General features: G+C 40.4%; 2 protein-coding genes across 14 annotated transcripts in view; both read right to left on the bottom strand.

Moving 5' to 3' along the window:
- The window catches only part of LOC131692056 (arginine-glutamic acid dipeptide repeats protein), a 150,140-nt gene extending 143,055 nt beyond the window's left edge, over positions 1 to 7,085 (bottom strand). The window contains 1 exon segment of the mRNA XM_058978901.1: positions 6,615 to 7,085. The gene's annotated coding sequence lies outside the window, so the exon portion shown is untranslated.
- Positions 7,086 to 15,608: 8,523 nt separating this feature from the next.
- LOC131690789 (protein phosphatase 1 regulatory subunit 12A) overlaps positions 15,609 to 19,522 on the bottom strand; it is a 247,265-nt gene continuing 243,351 nt past the window's right edge. For all 13 annotated transcript variants that reach the window (XM_058976803.1, XM_058976800.1, XM_058976799.1 and 10 more), the window contains one exon: positions 15,609 to 17,377. Coding sequence is in view for 1 of the 13 variants with exons in the window: in XM_058976804.1 (XP_058832787.1) it covers positions 17,291 to 17,377 (87 nt within the window). In the remaining 12 variants the exon portion in view is untranslated. The remainder of the gene's footprint in view (positions 17,378 to 19,522) is intronic.

Raw genomic sequence — 19,522 nt, 5'->3', positions numbered from 1 at the left:
GATTTCTTCAAGTTGATACAGCAAAATAAAATGATGATAGAACATGGCCAGGCTCCATCGTAATCAGTGATGCCAGATTTACAGACATGTCTGTATTTTACAGACTTTTGATGTCTCCTACAGACGTAGCCAGAGATCTACAGACTTTTAAAAGGGTAATAGTGTTTAGTAAAATTGCACTAAAATAACTGTTTTCGAATACGAGTGATTCCTTCACCATAGAATTCTACTATCAATCTATATTACAGTAAAATTTTAGTGTAACTAGGATTTACACAACCATCTACAGACTTTTACAGACATTTTAGTTATTCTTCTACAAACATTTCAAAAAAACATGTGGCATCGCTGATTGTAATTCTAGTGCACTTTTACCAGCCGACGCCATCACTAATACCTAATATCAATTATACTAAATGTCTATTATGCCTAACGTATACTATGCTAATGTCTTTATGCCTAACGTACGTATGCCTAATGTATTTATGCCTAATGGAGCACACCCTACTAGATCTCTTGTAGGGAAGTATTGTACATGTATTAAGCACTGCTTGTATAAATTAATTCTTTTTTTTTGAAACTGCTCAATACGTGAGCTTAAAACGCAGTTGTGTATCTTTCTAAATATTTTTTTTTAATTTTAAGGGCAGCTAGGGCCGGGTGGTGACTAGCAGTGGGTTTCATACATCCTTAACCTGGCGGACAAAGCTATGGTGCCGTGAACACAGGCAACGCAGCCCCAAGGCCATCATAAAAATGACAAGTTCTGTGTTTGAAATGTACTTCCCCGGTTACCAGACAAATACCTGCGATTTTTACGTAAGACTTGGTATGCATAATAGTTTGAATGTGAGTCCTAATGTGGTCGAAGGTGGGTGGAAGGTATGTGTTTTAATATCCGGATTCAGGGGTTTCATGGCAGGTCACTAATTGCGTAATAGTGTGTGGATGTCATTTTTTGTAGTGCTCGTACACTGACGTTTGTAGGTTCGCACTTGAGACCGCGTTTCTAAATTGTGCTAAAACGTGCATCTAATCACTGGGGCGTTTTCACGATTGCGAGATGCCCAGTCTAGGTGTGCGATAATAATCGTGAAGAATTCGACGATTGTTGAATGTTTGACTTCGCTTGTGTTGTCATTTGCAGATTCGGGTGAATTCTCATGAAGATTCGCGCGGGTCGTGAGTCTGATGTTAGATTTTGAGTGCACTGCTCAGATGAATGAGCTAAAGGCATGGACCTAGGGTGCTAGGACAAACGCTAAAGACTTCCGGACGTGACTGATGGAAATTCGCATTGTAAAGGACTTGATTCTAAACTTTTCTATATATGCGAGATGGAGGGCGTAGGTGTGCACCGATGATCGCGACGACGTGAACGCACGCGTGATCTGATGTCTTAACGCGAAGGACATGAGCGTTGCTTGAACTCCTTCATATTACCGAGAAGCCGTTTGTATGTTCCCGAGGGCTTTTGAGTGTTCGCACGTGTCCTCATTCTGATGTTTAAATTAGAATGTACGCTTCAGATGAAATAAGAGAGTTTCTACATCTCACTGGATTACCAACTATGGGGCCCGGATACTCGTTGTCTAGTGCAGTGATTCTCAACCTGGGGGCCGCGAAAAGGTTTATGGGGGTCCACAAAGATAGATATCTTTTCCGTTTGGATATTGAATTTTAAAGCTTTTTCGCTACAAACAGAAATTAATATATTGATATCAAACAAAATCGATTTTCACAAACAGTATTATACCATTGCCTTCGGCTGCGCAGTGGAATGAACCAGCAACAAAAAATAAGTGCTTGTAAAGCAGGAAAATATAATTTCAATTGACTTAAGTTAACTCTTTGACCTAAATTTACTGTTGAACAGTTACTAAAAGTAAAAACTGATCCTAATCTCAAGAAAGTGACATAAATTCAGTTACCCCACGTGAGAAACTGTGTATAGGTAACGTTTAAACGTTTAGCCAAGGCAGAAAACTTCATTGCGAAGAACAACGTGCAACACGGCATCAAATATGACAACGTTGTAACCAAGAGCCTGCATGTATGGATGACGATGAAATTGAGGTGCGTCTACACGACCTAGCGCCGCGCGTTAGGCCAGAATACATAAAAAGATTTATGTCAATTCACGGAAAAGTGGAATACGTTACAAACGATACTTGAGAAATAAATTTCTGCATCATTCCCAACGACGCTCGTGTTGTTAAAATGCGGTTGGCAAATAACGCTATGCACCTACCATGGTCAGATTCCTACGTGTCAGTTTTGTAACCAGACGGCACATTACGAAAAACAATGCTCCGAAAACGCCAAGAAACTAAACCTACTACAGCTAATACCAAAAAACAGTCTTCAATAGATGTTGATAAAACACAATCAATTGGACAATCAATAACTGATGCGCTTCGCATATGGAAACTAACTTCGTGTACCGTCAACGAAATAACGACGATTGATCTAGTTTCTCCAAACCAACACCAACACAATATATGCCGATAGACACGGATTTACGACTGCGACTCGTACCAGCAAGAAACAAATAAGAACTTTGAACATCATTAAATCTGTACCGATCAGGCCATGAACGTGAACAATAACGCAAGAGCTGGCAAATGGGTTGACTAACAAGTTGTGATTCGACAAAACAGCTAGTGCATTAGCGCCAAGAAAAAGGTTCGCATCACACAGCAACAAGCTGCATCCATGAGACCCTCCTATCCGCAGTAATTTGTGTGGGTGTGGGGGTCCGCAACAACCCAGGGCGATTTCGAAGGGGTCCGTTATACGAAGAAGGTTGACGACCGCTGGTATAGTGTATGTAAGTTCCTTATTTTAAAGTGAGAGCTTCCGGACAAATATAAGCGGGTGTTAGAATGTTGGCACATGGGATCGCGTTTATAAATTTGAAGTGCTACGACGGTGATGTCATTGCCGGGACGTTTATACCATTGCGAGTTTGTGGGGTTAGCAATCAATGAGCGATCGTGTTCACGACCTGGTTTGAATTATTGCGGAAGATTTGAACGTTTGTATACCATTTTGCGCGTTTTTATCGGCATTGACTCAGTAATGGTTGGATGGACGATTCGTCTGCCATAATATAGGGTAAAATCGCCATAATTTGCCACTGCTCTAGTTTTCGCTACCGTGGTTAAACAAACAGCTTTTGTAAGACCAACCTTCTGTGAAACTATTACAACATTACTGAAATTAATATGAAAACACTAATAACAACCCAACATAAATCAATAATAACACTATAAAAATCTGTTAAATATTCATTGAACCAAAAAGTGTTCCATCAGTGGTGCTGCATTTTTTCAACGCAAAAAAAAACATCACTAGCACCAAATTCTGGAAAAAAGGAGTACAAACGTTAAATCGGTTGAAAAGAAGACTCGTTTCAACTAAATTCGAGTAATCGCTAAGCAATTTCGTGACTTACTAATCTGGAACTTCTTAATTCATGAAGCAATTTTTTTTCGGGAGTTGTCCTACTGGAGCTGTAGAGTTAGGTTCTCGGAAGGGCTCCCCGTCAGAATCACATACTACAATTTGCAGACGAGACAGGCGAACGGCTCCCACTAAAACACTGCTTTAGGCAAATTGTAGCGGGCAGTGATTCTGAATGTGATATTCATTGTACGGTTCAGGTATGTGCGGGCGTGGAGACTTCGCGATCGCGTGTATCATCGCGAAGGGCTCGAGCATTTGTACGATAACGTGTTCGATCGCGTGTGCGTTTGTATGTCGCGTGTGCTAACATGTATGTAACTTCGCATGTATAAATTCTATTTTATAACCGTTTGCCTTTCGCATATTCGCGTGTGTTCTAGAATGATCGAGCGCGGACCGTGAATCTGACACTTAATTGTTCGTGTACGGTTCAGATTCTAGAAGAAAGCGGGTTCTTCCATATCAATAGAGTTCCCAGTCATGTCGCCGTAGAACGTGTGATCTAGTGGATATGAGCTTTATTTTTTGATTGGTCCAACTGAATGTATGGACCTAAGTTGCTAGAATGGAGGGTGAAGATTTCCGAACGTAACCGATTCATGACCGCGCGCTCGCGTTTTAGACCACGTTTGGTACTTCGTAAGTACTAAAACGTTCACATAATTACCGGTGTTATCAATTCGATTTTGAAACCTTGCGGCCATTCATATATTCGCGGACCGTCATTCTGATATTCAGTTTTCGGTGTACGGATCACATTCTGACAGGAAGTAAGTTACCCCGTATCACTAGAGTTCCCGGTCATGTCGCCATGGAACGTTTTAGCTAGTGTATATGGGAGTTATTTTTTTAAATTCTTTTTTTTTTTATTAATTCACATAAACCAAGACTGTTGGAACCGAGGATAGAGACTTCCGGACGATCCCGATTCATGATAACGCGAGCGCTAAAATTTGTAGGTTGACGCTTGAGATCGCGTTGGTAAGTTTATGAGTGCTGAGACGGTCACCTTATCACCGAAGTGTAATCATGTTTGCGAGTTCGTTGAAAAATCGCAAGGGGCTCTAACGTTTGTACGCTGGCATGATTTTGTCACATATTTGCGTATGCTCTTGAATGGTCGCGCGAACCGTCAGTCTGATATTAAAATTCCGGTGTGCGGTTAAAATTCTGGCAGAGAGTAGGATCCCTTATATCGATATGGTTCTCGGACATGTTGCCTAATATGTATCAGCGTATTTTCTTATTTGGTCCAGCTGAAGGCATAGAGCTAGGCTTCTAGGATCAAGGATCGACCTCCGGACGTGACACGTTTGAGAATGTGTGCGTGTTAAGACGCTCACTATCACCATCTATTCTGATCCAGCTGAAGGCGGGTGTAGAATGGCAGTATAAGACTCGAAAAGAAGAAATAAAAGACAATATATGAGAGACGTAATAGATTAGACAGGTACAAGATACAGCTGAAGTTATGATCTTCACATGAAAGATTAGTATTTCAAACACTACTAATACTTGAATAGCCAACCACCACACATAGCACACCCTTTCTCAATTATCTATTTGTTACTGGTTGATTGTTTATGAGCAGGTAAATAGAGAAATGGTATAGAACAGAAAAAGGGTCATATCAGCTCTCCCGGCCTCCTCGATAACCACTATCGAGGGGTATTGTGATCAACATCTTGAAGCGGGCTTCTTATATAAATCAAATCCTGAGTAGTCATAATGATTGGTGGATTATTAACATGAGAACTAATTAACCCCTAGTAGTAGAACGTGCAAATAGAAACTAAAAACAGCGAAGGTCCTTATATTTAGGTAACTCTATTGAATCTATTGTGGCTTGATGATGTTTACAATACCGTGAATCCCAACAAACTGCGAGAGGGTCTGTCCTTTCTAAGAATTAATATAACGAAAATGGCCTGAGAACGGCACTTTGGTTTGAGTGCAACGAAAACTCAAACTATATGATTATGTCCACTACCATTTGAACCAATGTAGAATAATAACGTGACATTTTGCAATGCTGATTGTAGTTTCGTCGAGACCAGCGAACGAATATATTTGTAGTAGCATCTACAGAGCGGATTGTACGGTACAGCCCTAAATCATGTGCTTACACCAGTTTGCATACAACGCCTGGCAGCAACATTGAAGAACAGCACAAACAACAGTGGTACCATGTTACACCTCTGGAGAACTACAAATTTGTTAGCCAACTGAGAGAAAACACAAGAGCCAGATTGAAAAGGAAAATTTTACGAAGCTTTTATCCGACAATAATGTTGTTAACGGAAACATATTGCCACGGTAAATGTTCCGTAAATATTTCTAAAAAAAATATATATTGCTAACTTGAGGCGCGTATGCTAAGCAAATAAGTTGACACCCATTTCAGCGCAATTCAATCATGATATGCCGTGGTATCATCGAAATAGTCCTGACTAATGAGATGGATAAGGGTCGTCTACCCTACACAAAATAGTAACTCAAGCGACCAACATTCATCATTTGATACTCCAATTTAATTTCTCAGAAAGCTAATCTCTGAATATTACAAATTGCTTTAAATCAGAGATTATCACTTTTGCTAATACCTTCATTTCGACGCAGCCAGAGGGGTAGTTGAATTTACTCATAAATTTCATTTTTTATTTGTCGCCCATGGGCAGTGTTGATTTGAAAAAACAAGCAATTTTCTGTACAATTTCGAATAATTCCCCCCTCGATAAAATGACCCAAAATTTAATGGACATGTACCACTCTGACAATGAGCTGTATTTATACCTCATTGCCACCCTGGCTCCTAGAAGACCATTCCGTTGCACACAAAAAACAAACGCATACACGGAACGGATTGAGAAAAGATTTGCAAATGGTATCCTTATTTTGACAGCACCTGTCACTTAATTGGTACCGATCTAAATTCCGAGTTCCACTCCATGATTCTGCGACGGTTCCTTGGTGGTAAAAGGAACGTGTCCCGCCAGGTCAAAATCAAACCATCTCGTGCCACTGGAAGCGATGAACAGCACAAAGCGACGGAAGAAAGCTTCCGCTGAGGTCATTTCCAACCTAATCGCCCTTTCGACTTCCACCTTGAAAGGAACCAAACGGAGCGAGTGTGGGATATTTCTCACCTTAGTTCCAACTGCTACAATCCCGACGGATCGGCTACTGCTCCGCTAATCTGGATTCTGGCGGCTGGCGCGCTTCAGCTGCTTCCAGCAAATCGAAATAATCCGTAAAATACACCACTAATATTCTCACACAACTGACAACATTATGCTTTCTCACTTCTTTTTTTCGCTTCCTTTGATCTCTCGACTGATCTCACTTTTTTTTGCTACACACTCAACGGGGGGACAGAAAAACGTTGATTTTCTCCACATTTCCGGCGCTATTTTCACGCACTCTCGCATCCGCACGCGTCCATCCGGTGGCCGATTCGATTCGCGACACACTTAGCCCGGCCCGGAGCCGTTTTCCGGAGGAAAATTGTATTCTTTTTACGCAACAATACGCGCGACAAGCACTCGCGTTTCGACCACGGCTCCGCAAAAGTTGGCCATTTTGAAAAATTTTCCTCTTGCGCTTGCACCTCTGCTTCTTTTCGACGTTCGCATTCGACCGCTGGTGAGGTAGTGTGTGCATGTTTACCTACCAACACACGCACATTTGCGGTAGTGCAAGCGAGCACGAAAGCAAAACAGGTCGATTGGCGCACGGTAGCGGGAGTGAGATAGATTGCTGTGGGTGTTTCTTGTTTTTGCCACGTACGGTTGGTACGGCGCTGGCAAGCCAATTTAGTCAGGACACGCACTATCGATGACCCGAGTGAAAAAGTTTACATTGGATAAAACAATCGTGATTCGCTGATTCGCCTTTTATAATTGATCGTTGCATTGGAAACGAGCCTTTCTAGCATAATTTCGACGCGACGGATTGAATAAGCGCGTTTGGTAATAAATGTTAAGAAGCGCCGAAAATGTGTATTACTCAAGTTTATTGTGTGCTAATTAGCTACGTTAACTGTATACGCAGAAAAATTAAGCATATTCAAACCAAAAATATGTGTTATTGAATTCAATCATCTATTGTTTATTATTTCAACCAACAAACTTATTGATCTGAAAACATTTTTCTATTAGAATATTTGCTTTCAATAAAAACAATTTGAATTTCAATAATTTTATTTTAATTTCAATAAAATAAATATTAAAAAAGGGAACAATGTTTTAGTGGAACAATTAATAAATTTTATGGAATTCAATAAATAAATTTATAGTCTCCTGATCAATAATTTTATTGCTTGAATTTAATCCATTATTGAACCTACAAATCTTCTTTCTGCGTTTATATGTCAATTAAACTGCCAAAGTCCCTCGAAAAAAAAACCTCTATATGCATGAAGGACACAAAACCTAACTTTGATTAGTCCAGATGTTTGCGTTTCGACAACTGTCTCCCTAGGGAATAATATCCCGGATAGAATTTTACAATAGCATTTACCCTACAAACAATCATAAAACAATAAATATTGTAGTTATTACTGTTTCAACATTGTTCGATGCCAAGTTCTCACAGTAGATTTACAAAAAAATTTCATGTAGCAATAAATTTCACTGTTCAGCAACAAACTGATACAGTGAATTCCCACTAAATTTTACTGTTTTCGAGAAAAAAATGTATGGAGAAAAATTGATTTTTTAAATGTTAAGATACATAACCACCCCCCTTTTTCACTGTAAAAGTCTATTTTACATTGAAATTTACTGTAAAAACGTTAAAGTTTATTGTTTTTGTATTGTAGCATAACACTAAAACTTACTGTAAATTATTGTAAAATTACTGTACTGTCACAGTGAAAATCATGGTTTTGTTACTGTACATTTCTATTCGGGATAGCATTTTGCTGCGAACTCGCTTGCTTAGCTGAAAACAATGTTCGATTTCAGTATATCTCATCAGCAAACATAACCGTAAGGTAGAAGTCGTTTAGTTTGTCCACAAGTAATGTTACAAATGTTGGACTAGCGTGAGCCCGGTGCATTGGTCAAGTGCCGTCGTTCTAAAGAGACGAAGTCGAAACGCAAACACCTGGACTATTTATAATTAGGTTTTGTGCCCTTCATGCATAAAGACGTGTTGAAAGAAATTTTCTCCTTAGGGACTAATATAGCATTTTTGTTTAACACACGTCCATCGTTGGAGCCGTGTTGAATGATTTTGAAACCATTTTCTGGACTTCTCTGTGAGAAGCAGCAATAAATGCTTACGACGAAAAATAACTATCGCGTCTCGTTTGCAAATGCACGGATCAAATTTGAAATGAATTTAATTTTAGCCATTTTTCGTTAAAGATATCGTAGACTGAATCTTAAGCTCCTATCTTAGAGGGATGACATCGATTCGAGGCTGTCTGAATGATAAAAAGTGAAGTTAAACAATTTTATAAAAAGTTCTTTTGTTACGCAAGCACAGAGAACACATGTCCATTTCGGGCGTTAAATGTGTAAAAATGATTTGCCTATTCAAGGGTACTTATTTTATGAAATTAAAAATTAAATTCATATGTTTTTACATAAACCGATGGAGCACAACCACAGACGCAACACATTGAAGAAAATCGATCTCGCATGATCTCACACGGAATATTGATAGGAAAAGCTACGCGACCGCGATATTCGAAACCATCGACTTGACACAGGTACCACAGACTAACACACATAACACTCAAAAACAAAGCTTCACCCGCTTTAACGGTCATTTTAAATATATTTGTAGTTGGGACTGTGGCCACATTTGAAATTATGGCGCCACTGACATATGAACAAGCATATGGGGGATAGACCACTAGTGAAAAATTGTTCCCAAACCTGAGGGGTAACCCACCAGTAAATGAGTGTTTGGGACTGTGAATAAAAGGTGGAGCTAGCGTTCTGGGAAAATTGTCGGATCGATTTTTTTTAGGGAATTCCCTTATAGTGTTATGTCTGTTAGTCTGTGCAGGTACTTCCTCCGGAGGAAGAGTACAAGTTTCTGTCCGACTTGATTCTCGATACCGTGATCAATCTCAGACGAAGCGAGTACCAAGCTCGAACACCCAAAAACGTTCTCCCAATTCGTGGTGGGAGTGCTCAAAGCGTGCAGAGACTTTTAGGCCGCCGCGTGTAAAGCCTTTCGGGACGATGGGTTGGACATTAATTATTGACAGTACGCGACTTTAGAAACGCGAATGAAGTGTTTGATGTAAGCCAATAATAGTACTTACTGGCGCTGATTCGTCGGCGGGTTAACGAGGGAAACATCGATGAGCACTCTTTGGGATACAGCCCGACGTATGCGAAACCAAAACAGTACTAACAAAAGCGTGTAATATTCATACCGTTGGATATTCGATTTCACCAAGAAGGTTTATCCAGATTTCGCCCCGGAACAGAAGATCCACCGCGCCGCGTCCCCTCACAATAGAGCGAACGAAACACCTTTTTCGATGGTGCAGTTCTCACTTGCTCTCTCATCATATAACAATAAAGCCCCAGGGCCAGACAGAATTAAATTAAACTTGTTGAAGAATCCGCCAGACTCTGAAAAACTTTCAAGAATCACGGGTAGCAGCGAGAAAGTCTGACGGCGCCGGTGGTTGAGTGTTAAGCGTGACCGCCACTCATTCCAGTTGGCCTGGGTTCAATTCCAGACGAGGGCGTTGAGATTTCTCTGAGGTGAAAAAATCTGTGGTCATGTCTTCCTTCGGAAGGGAAGTAAAGCCGTTGGTCCCCGGTCCAGGAAATTGGTGGATCGATATCTAGTCCAGCTAGTGAAATCACCTCTCTAGCGTCGGTAAAGAAGAAGTATATCCAACTTCTATACTCTACTAACAAAAATATCCTCCTCCCGTGATACTTGTGGAGTGCGCAGTAGTATATACGGCCTCTAGCAAAAGCAAATATCGGACTAACCTTTTCTTCCGCAATCTACGTTCAGGCCTGGCCGGCGCCGGTATTAATCTAAGAGAAGAGAAGACAATCGCGTAGTTAACTTGATCAAGTCCTAACCTCAAAATTGAACCAGCTTCTGATTGGTCGTTTTGCCAGCCATGAGCGTTCATTATATTTACAAACGGGATAGAAAACAGTGCTGCTGAATCTATTATGGCTTCTTCTCATACACATCAACATTTCATGCCAATTGAATAAAAGTCCTGAATGACGATATAGCTGCGTGTATTGTTAATAGAGATATGAATAATGATTAAATTAAATTTTTAAATGCAGCTAGCATTGTAAATTCATGGTTGAGGTGCGAGCTTCGAGGTATAATTATTTTCAGCAATTGTAAAAAACATGCAAAAGGAATCTGGCATCGATGAAGGCCTTCTCTCTTCAGATTTACGGCAGGGCCTAATCGAGAAAATTAATGTCGTTTTCGATTGAGAACCTAGACACTAACCCAGGTTAGTTGCTTCAAACAAACGTTTTTAATGGAACTGAGTTGGGTTCTCCCAAAACAGCGGTAATGCGAGCGAACCCGAAATATATTTCAGGTTGGAACCCAACTCGGTTTTCAGTTCAGTGGAGCATAACCTAGGTTCGAAACTGGCTTCAAACAAACGGTTTGACAGCATATAGTTCCGAAACTGAGTTAGTTTCTGCCTCAAGCGAAAACGACATAAGAAGCCTGTTGTCGTCTCTTCTCTTAGGTATTGGGTTTTTTGCGACCGGTTTCACGAACACTAATGAAGTTTCCTGGTTGAAAACAATCCCATTTACTTTTGCTGTCTTTGTTTATTATTTTCCACCAGCTTGTGATGTAGTATTTGTGTCATGCGGCATATACGTACATGAGCCGTAGAAAAGTCTATTGATCAGAAACACTTTAGGGTTACCAGGAGTTGCACATTGAAAGATGTTTCGCTAATCCTACAAAAACTCTAGCAAGAGAACTGCGGAGAGAAAAACAGCATTTTTGGCAACTTATGCCCCGGCATTGTATGGCAACACGTCCAATGTTATAAGGATAGGAAATGTTCGTTTGGATTCGTTTTTTAACAGCTAAATGCGAATCCAATCGATCCAAAATGGAGTCTCCGCAATTCTCTTTCTAGAGTTTTTCTAGCTAATCCCAAGCATAATTATCTACTGATTCCCTGTGTAACTTCAGCTAGTCCCGATCGATAACGGAGTGGCAGCCAGGGGTGGTCGCACAAGCTCAAGCTCACGGGCAGCAGCGACAAAGTCTATATTCATGACGCCAAAGAAAGATCATGGGAAGACTTCGTCACGAAGTTCAACTACGTCTCCGTCTGTCAACATCGCCCAACTGTCATTAAACAGTCCAGTGGCTACCAGTGCTATGAAATTTCAAAATCAGTTACCAATTTTTGCTTATATTTACTGAAATCGACATTCAGATTCAACGCCTCCCTCATTTATTAACTTACCAACTGACCGAAATTTCATGCAGAATCGAATGCTTGAGTGCAGAGAAAATATAAATTCATTCACCAACCTAAGCATTCATTTGTTATTGTGTGGAAAATTTGAAGGCAGAAGTTAGCATCTTCTACATTTTTAAGATAAGTGAACTGCGTAATCTATATCTGGTGCACTTTTGCTCAATAATATCCTAGGGGCAGATCACTCTAGAAATGTATAACAAATTTGCATCAAATTAGAAAAAATGCATTTAATTTCCATTTTTGCATCAACTTTGCACTCCCTCGCAGAAAAGTTTGTTTAACAAACGTCCTACGCTGATTCACTTTGTTCTTTGTAGGGTTTTGACGTCTTACACGCAACGCAAAATATATTGCACGCAACGCAAAGTACATTATGAATTTCTATTTTGATGCAAAGAAATGCATTTAATTTAGCTGATTTTTAAAAATGCATCGCAAGTGATCTGCCTCTAGATAATACCTCTCAGAGCTAGAATAGAAACAATCAATTTGCTTCTGAAACCAAACTTATCCGAACGTGAATGCGCTGCGTCGAGAGAACGAATGATGAGGGAAACGAACCAAACATTTTATTCATCGTAGCGGGCACGAATTGAATTTCGTTTTCTTTCAAGTTCACGCAGGGATATCAATTTCTTTAAGCTCTGGTGGCTACGCGTAAGAACTGGCACAACACTACAGCGAAAGATCCGCAACCTCCAGCTATTCGTCATTCTTCCAGAGGGTTCTGAACGAAACCGCATAAACTTCTCGCCTCGATACCGATGATATTTACAATTCCGACTTCACTCTGAATGAGCTGCTGTGGGCGCTCGACAGAGAACGAAGTGGCTCTTCAGGACCGGACTGCATCGGTTATCCAATGCTTCAGCGACTGTCATTGTCGGTGTAAACTGGCATGTTGGAACTCTTCAACAGAATATGGCACAGTAGCGTATTCCCACCCTGTTGGCGAACTTAAATAATCGTACCATATCCAAAGCCAAATTCGAGTGACGCGGGTCCAGCTGCCTTCCGTCCAATAACCTTAACGAGCTGTATGGCGAAGGTTTCCGAGCGAATAGTCAAAAGGCGGTTGACCACCGAACTAGAGTCGAACGGGTCGCCAGCACATCCGCTAGAAAATGGTGTGCCACAGGGCTCAGTGCTTTCGGTTACGCTGTTTCTCGTGGCAATTCAACCTATCTTTCGCGTGGTTTCGACCTCCGTACAGATCTTGCTGTAGTGTGGGAAAAGAAAGACCAATCGCTCCGTCGGAAACTTCAATCCGCAGTGAAAGCCGTCGATAAATGGTCGAGAAGTGTTAGATTTACGATATCTGATACGAAATCCAGCATCTTCTATTGCAGCCCGAATGCCCACTGCGAACCCACGCAAGCGATAAATGTAGATGGTGTAACCTTTCCGACACAAACGCTGCTGACAACCCTCGGTATTACTCTCGACTGATCGCTCAACTTTAAAGCGCATTGTAGAATGACGAAGAAGGCGAGCGAATCCAGGCTGCGTATCCTGAAGATGATCGGTGCCATGTTACCGCGTGGTCATCGTGCGTCTCTACTGCAAATCGGGTCAGCAATTGTTACCTCTCGACTGCTCTACGGCATGGGGCTCGTAAGCAGAGGAGGAGATGCCGTCATCCAAACTCTCGCACCTGCATACAACAGGATGATAAGATTCGCATCAGGAGCATATGTCACGATCCCAATCCTAGCCATTAAGGCTGAAGCAGGTACTATGGCGTTTGATCTACTCTTTCTCCATGCCATTGCACGATTGGCAATCCACATGATAGAAAAAAGTAAGGATAATACTGATCTTCCTTTGGCAACAGAACACATTGAGTATTCGAACTTAATTGGAGTATGTACTCGTGTAAAAGTGATTGTACTGCATTTATGAATATTCACACTCATTCCGTTTCTGTCGCTCCAGTCAATGATCCTATCGATGTCCATTTGCAATGCACAACAGTCTACCATAGTTGTTGACACGGTAAATTTTCAGATCGTCAGCATACATGACTTTAGAAGACGATAATTCGCTGCAGAGGTCGTTCACAAAGAGTACAAATAGAAAAGGTCCGAGATGACTCCCTTGAGGAACGCCCGATGAAATGTGGAAAGGATCCGAGAGTGTAGTTCCAAGTCGCACCGAGGCGCTACGGTTCGCAAGATACGAGGAGATCCAATTAGTCAGCCAGTCCGGCAGTCCAGTCCGTCTTAGCTTTTCCACAGCAAGCTGATGAGGAACACGGTCGAAAGCTTTCGAGAAGTCGATGTACACCGCATCGATCTGCTGTCGTTTTTCCAATTTAGCGACGACACGTAACTCAACGGATTTGTAGTTGTCGAGCGCTTTTTTACAAAACCATGCTGGTCCAAAGTGATGATGTGTTTTAACGCGGGGTAGATAACATCTAACAACATACTCTCGAAGAGGCAGCTTAATATTGAAATTCCTCTATAATTGGTGACATCATGTACATTGCCTGTTTTGTGGATTGGAGTTATCAAAGCTTCATTTTCAACAAGAGAGCGATTGAATAATAGAGATGCTGGTAGTGCCAAAAATGAAGAGCAATTCTTGATGAACGATGGTTGTAGCCCGTCGGACCCCGGGCCCTTGGAACTGTCAAACCCCCGAAGATTAATATGTACCTGATGTTCGGTGAATGATGTTGCCGGCAAATTCAGATTGAACATTGGCAAACTACTCAAGTACGATTCAGACAAAGATGGTGAGTTATTACTTAGCACGTTTTGAAAGAATGACGAGAATATATTCGCTGACTCCGCTGGTGACGTTGATGTCCTGTCTCGATAGTTGACGCATTCCGGAATTCCACTGGAGCACGTTTTGTTCCGCAGGTAAGACCAAAACTGCTTTGGATTGTCCTTCATACTGCATTCAACTCGGGAAACATATGAGCAAGCATATGGGGGATAGACCACTATTGAAAAATTGTTCCCAAACCTGAGGGGTAACCCAACAGCAAATGAGTGTTTGGGACCGTGAAGAAAAGGTGGAGCTAGTGTTCTGGGAAAATTACCGGATCGATGTATTTTAGGAAATTTCCTCAAAGTATTATGTCTGTTAGTCTGTGATATACAGACGCACACAACATTTGCGCTATGCAAAACGCTGATACTTCCGGATACTTTCTACATCCAAGAGACATGGGTGTTTAAGAGAGTAGATAATCGCATGTTGGTTGAGTTTGAGAGAAGAATTTTGTATTCAATATTCGGTAGCACAGTGAAAATGGAGAAAGGCGCGGACCCACAAATCAGGCACATTACCTCTAGTGCACAAACATGCTGACATCGGAAAGCTGAGAAAATACGGCAGACTGGACATGTAGCGCGAATGTCCGAAGACAAACCAACTAAAGTTATGCTCGACAGAGAACCTGCAAGAGATCGCCGACTTCGGGGTAGACTCCGTGCTCGTTGGCCGTGTGAAATCGAGGAAAATACATGTTCAAGGTGACTGTAAAATGGCGGCCAAAAATTGTGAACAATGATGATTATTGCCAAAGTTGAATTTTCGGATTCATTAAACTGCATAGGAAACTATTTGTTTTTTGTTTATATTTTGAACTTTTTTCTTATTTTTTGAAAATAATGATAGTACAATTATAAAGGTAAACATAAATTACAATGTATGGGTGTGTTGTTTATGTGCTTTTTATTTATCTCGATGACAAGTACAACATATTAATAGTAAACATAGTATAATAGTAGTCAATAATAATTACATTAATAGTAATAATAGTAATGAAGAGAACGGGGAAGTACTTTAGTATGCTTGCTTGCTTTCTTATGTGTGATTTTTGTTCCTTCACAGCACACTCTAAAAATGACTTAAAAGGGAAATATCGATCGACTAAATTCAAGAGATACAATTACGATAACATACAACAGATGGTTTTGCCGCCAAAAAAAATTGCTTCGACTCTGTCTGCGGAGTAACAGATATAATATAGATTTAGACACATAAAAAAATGAATCTAATTTCTGATGCCGAAAGAGGAGCATCGCAGGGTTGCATTTTGATAGCACTAGCTAAAAGTGTGACTAACGATGGCCTAACGAGCAGCGTAGAGGTGAGGGATGACTTTTAGTAGGAAATTTGAAATGCCATAACTATTGCTTCTATTTATACAATGCGCGCAAATTAAATACTAAAACCTCTACCTTAACGGTAAGACAGTGTATGAATTATTGAAAAACAATAGAGAAAATATGTAGTACTTTGGACACAGTAGTAGATCAAATGAGTACACGAAAACACGAGATGTAGATGATGCTATACATACTGAAAAACTCTGTAATATATAAACGCTAGCCAATGGAGATCAAATCCGTGGTTGTTTTTTTAGTTGCTTGTTCTTCTTTAACATATCATTGTTAACGAAGAACCTTCTCTAATAGTTATACTCCAATTAGCACATTCATAGAGGAAAAACATTTCTTAGTGCGACAAAAAAGTGATTATTATCTCTCTTTCCCTAAATGATGTATACATATAAATACGCTGCGTGTGATTGCTATAAAATCTATAAATATACTTTTCTGTTCCTTTCACAAATTTTCTCCAACAGCTTCCGTTATTGTTTTCTAGTTCTCTGTACTTCTCAACACAGTCAAATTTGTTTTTCACAAATAAAAGATTTAAGCTCACGAAAAATGAGTTACACATTTAAATTTACCAAAGTTTTTTTATAACTTAAACCATTCAAACAAGTTGCTTTTCTTATATGCTTCGTCACGATTTGAGGCGTAAATTTTTTGTATCAAAAATTGTTGGCCAAACGTGCAGCGATATCATTTTTGCCTCTGAGCATCACTAAAGTTTTAAATCAGCTACATAGAGCACTATTTCACTATCAATGTTATAGACAATTAACATAATCAGCTTTGCATTTCCATTTATTTTCCCTAAATCAAATTAAAACAACACAGAATGATTACATTTTTTTAACAATCAATCTTTCACCACTGCTGGTTGAGCGTTTCTAGAACTGCAGTAAACAATACCTAAAAAGAAACGGATGAAATCATTTTTCTTGATACGTGTTGTTCATATTATTAATAAATAGGTCCACTGTTGCTGTAGATTATAGCTTAGTAATTCTGCGTTTAGTTTGATTTTTCCTCTAATTTACATTGTATGTTTAATATTCCCCCTTTGATCGCTTTAATAGTCTAGTGATAAAATTAGGTTTTCTTTTTTTTGCTTTCTAGCTGTTGTTCTGTGTGTAGTGAAGTTGGTAAAATGCCGTCCTATAATTCGCCTTCAGATACTTCCACCAGTAACGAAAGGCTCGTTCGCCCCTGACGCTGCCTGCCTCTATCTACTTAGCTTGCTAATTACACGAATAAGAGCTCCGTTCTCGTCCTTCAGGCGCTGATTCTCGGTCTTGAGGGCATCCAGCTGCTGCACATCCGAACCAGGACCAGGATATTGCCGCGGTTTCGATGCGTGGGCGGGCCGTGCACAAATCATAACACAAACACAGAGACAACGAAGAAGATGGACAGTGGGAGAAAATATAGAGAAAAAAGAACAGTTAAAAATAACTTACTGATACATGAAATCCCAAAAAATAAAACGAAAGCGTCAAACATTCGACAGAGAGGATTACTTAGAAACAGTATAGAGCGATATTTACACGGAACGGAACATCCGAGGTTATACTTTTGGTTTAACAAGTTTGGTTGTTAGTACCAGGTTTTTCACCGTGCAACTCGTAGGCAACAAACAACAGAACGGAAAGACACGAAGTTGATTGGTAACAAACACATCTATAGCTTTGAAAAAATAAAACATTTGATTTTATGAAGCAGCATCTAGTAGTGATTGGTGGTATATACATAAGTTTATTATTTTAGCAGTTTATACAAATATGTTCATGGGGAGTGGGCGTAGCGTATTGGTAAATCGATTGCCTTGTACGCAGCGCACCTGGGTTCGGGTCCCGACCCCGCACATAGGGTTAGAAATTTTTCCTAAGAGATTTTTCTAACCCGAAGAGGCGAATGACCTTAAGGTTAAAACCTCTATAATTGAAATAAAAAAAAAAAAAAAAAAAAAAAAAAAATATGTTCATTGATAATATGCAGAAAAGGAAAAGGAAGTAACACTAGAATACGAACTATGCATAACAAAATAACCTGAAGTATTTTCCAAGTTTCTTGCATTTTCCCTATAGAAAAGTAATGTAATCGCGCTGTCATCATCGAATTTTTAACCATGGGTCAGGGACGAGTTCGTCAAGTTCGGAATTTTTCTGTGTGTGCTTGTGTGTGTAACAAGTAATCTCATCTCGATTACTCTAAGATGTCTGAACTGAGTTACTCAAACTTAGGTACAATGTTCTCGTAGGCTGCTGTTGAATTTCATTATGATCCTACTTCCGGATTGGGAGTTACGAGCTGATGAATACGGTCATATTGAAATCTCCAAGAATCTTAAACAAATGGGTGCCAAATTTTCTAATTTGTTGGTTTGGGGGCAGCTGGGACAGGAGGACAGGGATTCGGGGGCTTGACGATCCCACCGGACCTACTGCGAGTTGGGGAGTCTTACTAGGATATAGTGGGGTGAGGCAATGATGCTAAACCTCTATAAAAGCCATATAAATCCGAAAGGAGCACCGTTAAAGTGAGTCGGTGCCGCTTCCGCTAAAGCTTTTTTCAAGACTTGAAGCATGAAGTACCCTAACCCAACTGGAGTGCCAACCGACACATAAGCATTGATACGGTATATTGGCGGCAGAACACGAATATGAATAAGGATATCTTAAAAATTGATTCACGAACCGACAGCCATGCCATTCCACTACCCTCGTAAGGATGGGTGAAACTTTCCCCGAAACGACAAGTTGGCTAATGGTACTGGCTGTCCCCCGTCCCGTTAAAACTTTGGTAGGTCTACAAGTATTGTTTCATTTAAAGTGGGTAAAGGGTAATCATAAGTGAATTAATGATGTGTTAGGCGGGAGTGTGTAGAACGCAGTCGAAAAAGACAGGAGGGCGTGAACGCACCCCACCCGCGATGGGTTATTAGCAGCCCCGTTAAAACTGTTTGTTGCCTGAAGCTGCCACCAAATGCCAGTAGCGCTAGCTACGTTTCAAATGTTCAAGGTCTGTTCACATGAACTGTATAACACTGTTTAAAAGTTGGAATCAAAACAAGTAATTAATAACAATATATGAGAATTCACGCTTTCTCTTGCATCGCTTCTTCTCCACAAAATCCGAACGCTTTTATAACCTGAGTACCAGTTAAGCACATCAAAATGAAGTTTGTTTGCATTCAAAAAGTTTCAGGTCGAGTTAACAACATTGGCTCGTAGCAATGTGAACGTTGCTTAAAGCGCGTTCGCTGTCATTTTTGACAACTAGCCGAGCCAGAAAGCCAGCTTATGTTGGCTTTACTCATTTTTCAAAGAAACGTCAAAACATTCACCCTCTTGGTTATTAGTCGGCGGCTGACGGCAGCACTGGAGCTGTCAAGCAAGAAACCGCATGAGCCGGTGGAGTGCGGACGGCCCACCGATATTAAGCCGAAAGGCAGAAA

Source organism: Topomyia yanbarensis, chromosome 3 (assembly GCF_030247195.1).
Source record: "Topomyia yanbarensis strain Yona2022 chromosome 3, ASM3024719v1, whole genome shotgun sequence".
Taxonomy (NCBI): domain Eukaryota; kingdom Metazoa; phylum Arthropoda; class Insecta; order Diptera; family Culicidae; genus Topomyia; species Topomyia yanbarensis.
The sequence above is the reverse complement of the archived record's forward strand: the minus strand, read 5'-3'. Positions and strand labels throughout refer to the sequence as shown.